Genomic DNA, 5,929 nt, shown 5'->3' with positions numbered 1-5,929 from the left:
GATTTTGAACCCTTGTGAGTGAGACCATGAAGCAGCCAGAGGTGGAGGAGCGCAGCGGTCAAATGCAGCGACTGATCAAGATATCAAACAGCTTTAATGGACCTCACAAAGCGTACAATGATTTAATTGGACTTTTCATGAGGTGCTGTGGACATGGTCATTCAGCACAGAACAGCTCACTGGCATTTGGCTTAGGCTCTGTGCAGTTCTACCCTCTCCTACAGGTCTTTGACTCTTCCTGGTTTCTTCAATCAGCTCTCTCCATTGGCAGCTGCCATTTCGAGCTGGCTCCTTTTACCCTTGACGAACAGAAAACCGCCGCCAGAAAGAGTAAAAGACCTGATGGACGTTGTGAAAACACACAGAGCCTGGGTTTTTACAGAAAACAATTAAGCAGTTGATGAGAAACATCAGATACAATTCTCCTGCTCTCTGGCCAGCAAAAACGATAGAAAGGTATGATTTGGGTTATGGATAGAGAGGGAAGGCCTTGAGACGTGGGACAGCCAGGAGAACAAAGAGCAAATGTTTGGTGCTTCTTCATCAATGGATGAATCCATGAAAGGAAAACAGGATAAAGGGATATAAAAAGTGGGAACTGAGAGGACGTGCCCAGCCTTTACACGCCAGAATCTGCGAAGTTTCAATTGTTGAATAAGTGACATCTGTGGTCGTGTGATCATGACCCTCCACCACCCCCTCCCCACTGAACCAGAGACCATCTCAACATAGCACTACTCTTGGAGTGGGATACAATCTTAGCCCTTACTGTACCTGAAAGCCTCCCTGACTGTCATCTCAGCCCAGAGAAGCCATAACCTGTAGGCTTTTCACTCATTAAAAGGGCAGGAAGGAGTACTGTGTTTACCCAGCAGCACCCTGGGCAGTTCCCTGTTCTGTGGCATTTCTAAAGGACCCCACCCCCCCTCCATGGGCTCTCAGCAGATCTGAAAGGGAAATTTCCTTTTGTGCTCCTTGAACTTTCTGCACTGTCCCACCGCAAAAGGCTGGGGGAGAGAGAGAGAGAGAGAGAGAGAGAGAGAGAGAGAGAGAGAGAGAGAGAGAGAGAGAGAGAGAGAGAGAGAGAGAGAGAGCGTGAGTGTGAGAGAGAATGGCCCAGGCACTGAGTGATACACGAACAAGGATTCTGTTGGGGGGAAAAATGTACTTTATTAAAAATTCATCAAAAATAGCCAGTGCAAAAGTCTCCGAAAAGGAATTCAAGGTGATGGTACGGCTCCTGTTTCCTCACACATGGAGTTCATCCCACGAGTGACGGAGGACAAAGAGAAAAAGCACAGACTAACACTCATTTCCTGAGATACTTTTTGCTCCTGCCTGTTTCCTGCACTTTCTTTATTACATAAGGAGTTGCTTCCTGAGGCATATCTGCTCTGCAGCTGCAGTAAAACTGTTCTGAGCACAACAAATACAACTTTTCCTTAAGGCGCTGCAGCGTGGCTCTCTGTTACTGCCACCTGCAGCTCCCCATGTTTCTATGGGGTTTTTTTGAGGCTGAGGGGTCACTACGGCTGAGACGAGTCTCATCCGACCATAAACGAAGAGCACAGCTCTGGAAATGTTCGGTAGGTGTGTATCGGCCTTGGGGATGCTGGTAGTCCCAGGGGTGTAGGATCTCTCTGGCCGGCGGCTGCTGCTGTCCTCCAAGGAGCGCCTCAGACACCCACAGTATCACCTGAGCATCGCTTTCTCTTCCTGTGGACCTCCTGACCGTTATCTCAACTCTACATATTTTAGTCAAGGAAATGATGACACACCAGAAGGAAATTCTTCTCATGTAGTTGTGTGAATGTGTTTCTTCTGGCAGTCCTTACGCCACAATGACAGAGAGCCACATATGTGTGAGCTGTACATACTGTATGTACAGAGGGAAACAGTGCTTCTCTTGACAGGTCCAGCTGCTGTGCAAAGAATGGCGGGTGATGCTCTTTCAGTGCTCCGTTCCCGAGCGACCCTTGAACTTGGCGATCAACTGGGCGTAATCTGTGCCTGAGCGGTAGAGGGTCCGCGGCCGCTCCGGGTGGGAAAAGTCCACGTGGAAAAGGCCAAACCGAACACCGAAGCCGTCGGACCACTCAAAGTTGTCCATTAAAGACCAGACAAAATATCCCTTAAGATCAACTCCGTCTTCACAAATAGCTAAAAAGCAACAGGATCAAAAATGTTACTGCAGTCACAAACTGATCAATTCTGAATGGAAATACCATTTGATGAGACAAATTATCTCAGGCAATCCAGCTCATCTCTGTAGACTGCTGCCACAATTATCATGCGGGGCGCACCTTTGGAGACCTCCATCCAGGTGGCGTGGAAGAAGCTGCAGCGCTGCGAGTCATCCAGCTCCACAGCACCCACCTGCGACAGTCCATTCTCCGTGATGTAGATGGAAGGGTTACCGAATGTGTCCTAGACAACACGAGGATAGTTCAACCATGGAGAGACAGACTGATTTCTACACCCCTCATAAACATCTGTTCCACATCATTTCAAGAATCACCTTAATGTACTTGAGGAGCTTGCGAAGGCCTTCTGGGTACACTGCCAGCCAGGAAATGCCACACACCGGCCAGGAAGGGTCCATCTCTCCCACTGCCTGCTGATCACCCTCAAACCCAAGACTCTTAGGGGGGGTTGGCCCAGGTCTCACCTTGCGGGATGTGTAATAGTTCACAGCAAAGAAGTCAGCGGTTCCCTTGATGCTCGGCTCATCCTCAGAGAACTGCGGTAGCCTGGAGAAAGGCAGACCCTGGGTTCGACTGTTGGCTTCCACGCGGGCCTTCATCTCTGGTGGGTAGTCGCCGCTCACAAAGATGGGCCAGGCGAACCAATCGAGACTGAAGGTCATGTACCGCTCAGAGGCGGCCACATCCAGCGGGTTGCTTGGATCCCATGGCTCGGCCCAGTCAGTGAACAGAGCCAAAGACAGCTGCCCCCCCTGTGTTGGCCTGAACAGGGTGTCGTAGCTGTGCCATGCCCTGGCATGCGCCCGCAACATGTTGTGGCCCACGAGGTAGACAGAGACCCCCAGGTCTCCATGCCCCGGGGCGTGAAGGCCATCCTCATGACCGAGTTTGGCGCATACGTATGGCTCATTGATGGTGAGCCACAGCTTCACGCGGTCGCCGAATGTTTGGAAGCAGAACTGGGCATAGCTGTCAAATACTTTTGTAATTTCGGGCCACTGCCAGCCACCTCGGTCCTGCAGGGCTTGCGGCAGGTCGAAGTGATACAAGGTCACCATAGGGCACACATTACTGGCCAGCAGGTCATCTATCACTCTGTTGTAGTAATCTACACCTGTTGGGTACAACGAAGGATACTTATCTTTAGACTTTGAACAGTCACAATTAAAATATTATGTTTGCCAGAAGTTCAGTTATGTGGATTGCAGTGAGGCACCTGCCAGTGAAAAAAACAGAAATCTTCCAATTCCACCAAGGACCATAATCTCCTGAACACCTGCAACGGAAAAGATCTACTACCCACCTTCCAGGATATTCCAACAAGGCCTCCCGTGTTTAGTGACTACACACATGATGTCACACATGTACTGCCAGGTTTAAATTTGTAATCTTATGCAGACTGATGCTGAACTAAATGAGCTTAGGGTCAAACAGACAGTAACCTTTCTGATTGACATGCCGTGTCGTCCCATCAGGCAGCAGTCGAGACCAGGACAGCGACAGGCGGTAATGGGTCAGTCCCAGCTGCTGGATGCACTTCAGGTCCTCGTCCCAAAGCCGGTAGCTGTCACAAGCAACATCTCCAGTGTGGTCCTGAAACACTTTCCCTTTGGCATGGCAGAAAGTGTCCCAAATACTGGGTCCCTTTCCATCTGCATCCCAGCCCCCTGCACGAGTGAAACACAGCAGAGAGATTTATGTCCAACAAGGCATCACCTGCTGGAGCATCATGTTGCTCAACATGTAAAGTCCTGCTTAGAGCTGTCATTTTGCAGCATCAACATCCACGGTTTGAATTCGCACTCCTGCTGCCGACACCCTGATCAAGGCTCTTTCCACAAATTGACACAATCAGAGTACTCTCATAGTGTTCCTGATTAATATTTACTGGCTGAATATAAGTCACTGTGTTACTAATGTATCTTTACACTTAAGTATCCATGTAAAGAAAAGAGTTACTTTGACCATGCCACCTTTGCAGTTATAAGAATAAAGCACGTTATATTACTTTCATTGCAAAGAACTCCTTTTTTCTAGGACCTACATCTCCAACCAGCCTTCATTTCAAGCCAGTTATCAATATGCAAAAGACACACACCAGCGACCGAGAGGGTGACATGGACTGCAAGAGTACACACACTCACGGTGTGTAACCAACAATACAAGCAAATGAACGAAACATGCAGTATCAACAAGACAGTAATCATCACAAGAGAAATATTTAACGCAATCCATCGCAACAGCTCTTAAACATCGACAAAACTGTAAGAACAGGGTAAACTGCAAAGGGTGACGGGAAGTCTCCGCCCACCGCGCGCTGCACATCGTTACAATGATACGTTTCCGTTGCGAGTCGCCGTGTGAACACGCGTGTCCTTGACGCACGCGCACCCTCTATCTGATAGGCGGCAGTGGCGGCTCCCCACGCGAACCCCGCGGGAAAAACCATGTCCTCGTCACAGCTCCTCATCTCCACGAACGCAGTCTGTGTTCCCACGTACACGAAGCGCTCCACCCGATCGCAAGGAATGACCGCGCAGGGCGGTGGCGCGAAACCAGTTCAAAGTTCACCGCGATTCTCCGGGGGTGGAGCAGAAGCACGTGGTGTCTGCGTGCTCCCACTAAGGTCCGCCCACGCGGGGCTTTGCGTAGAGAGGTTTCTGCGTTAATAGCCTGTATGGTCTCGAAAGTGCCCCAGTTCATATGTAACTTTTAAATGCGCATTCAAAATGCAGTTATGACGTTTTTACTTTATTTAAGTCGCATACACGTTTGCTCGTGTCACTTAAGCACTACTGCGCATGTCAATACTTTGTATTTCATTTAATTAAGTATTATTACTCCACTTGGGGTGCCTTGCGGCGGACTGGCGTCCCGTCCTGGGTGTGTCCCTTCCCCCTCCAGCCTTACGCCCTGAGTTGCCGGGTTAGGCTCCGGTTCCCCGTGACCCCGTATGGGACAAGCGGTTCTGCAAATGTGTGTGTGTGTACTCCACAACACTGATCACTTGTTCTCAAACAAATTGGTCCACACTGATCCTTGTAATACCAGCAGAGTTCTGTCCCTTCCAGCCCATCCCCACCTGAATAATCTTTATCATGTTCCATGTTTCGTGTCCGGACTGAACCCAGCACACACACCTGTGGTTTTTACATTTACATTTTATCTTCTGCCAGATGCTTTTCTCCAAAGTAATGTACAACTCAGAGTAAACAAAGTGCATCAACAACACGTGAAGAGCTTTAGATGCAGCCATGGGATTATGAAAGCAGGGCTTGTCTGATACCATCATTTCTCAAACACATGTAGGCACATAGTACACTCGAGGACAGTAAAACGTGTGTATGCAAGCCAGAAAACAACGCGTATGCTGCAGCTTGATGATCATAATGTCACTTTCCTTTGGCAGTGAAGTAGTCATTTTCATAGTTATCTGCCAGGGACACAACTGGCGTATGGGCCATGCAAAGTGAATGCATGGCATGATTTGACTCGTCATCCGTCAGCTGGACTCAGAACCCAACGTCTGGTGAAACGGCTTTTCTGTGCAGCCTCATAGGGAGCCTCAGTTCATTTACTCTGTGAGCTTTCGGGGATCCTGAATACAAACAGTGACTAATGGATGTGAAAGCTGCACAGCCCCGGGATGGAAGTTACCGGAAAAAGTCATGGTACTGAGGGCTAATGGGGCCCCAGATGAAGCCGGCTAATTGAACCAGTCATAA

At 49.2% G+C, this 5,929-nt stretch overlaps 1 protein-coding gene across 1 annotated transcript; it reads right to left on the bottom strand.

Annotated features, from left to right (window-relative positions):
• Positions 1-1,157: 1,157 nt before the first annotated feature.
• Positions 1,158-4,764, bottom strand: gba3 (glucosidase, beta, acid 3). Its single transcript, XM_018759575.2, has 5 exons — positions 4,596-4,764; positions 3,647-3,871; positions 2,519-3,318; positions 2,304-2,427; positions 1,158-2,160 (listed from the first exon to the last, which is right to left on the bottom strand). The coding sequence occupies exons 1-5, from the start codon at positions 4,672-4,674 to the stop codon at positions 1,952-1,954; spliced, it is 1,437 nt and encodes a 478-aa protein (XP_018615091.1). The 5' UTR covers positions 4,675-4,764; the 3' UTR covers positions 1,158-1,951.
• Positions 4,765-5,929: the final 1,165 nt, after the last annotated feature.

This window comes from Scleropages formosus, chromosome 5 (genome assembly GCF_900964775.1).
Source record: "Scleropages formosus chromosome 5, fSclFor1.1, whole genome shotgun sequence".
Classification (NCBI taxonomy): Eukaryota; Metazoa; Chordata; class Actinopteri; order Osteoglossiformes; family Osteoglossidae; genus Scleropages; species Scleropages formosus.
Note: the sequence above shows the minus strand (reverse complement) of the source record. Positions and strands in the feature narration are given on the sequence as shown.

Excerpts from the sequence above, each read along its gene's own strand:
- gba3 (XM_018759575.2), bottom strand. The coding sequence starts at position 4,674 with ATGAGGAGCTGTGACGAGGACATGGTTTTTCCCGCGGGGTTCGCGTGG. Across the intron at positions 3,319-3,646 it reads ACGGCATGTCAATCAGAAAG|GTGTAGATTACTACAACAGA; the intron begins GTTACTGTCTGT and ends TGTACCCAACAG. Across the intron at positions 2,161-2,303 it reads CTGGATGGAGGTCTCCAAAG|CTATTTGTGAAGACGGAGTT; the intron begins GTGCGCCCCGCA and ends GTTGCTTTTTAG.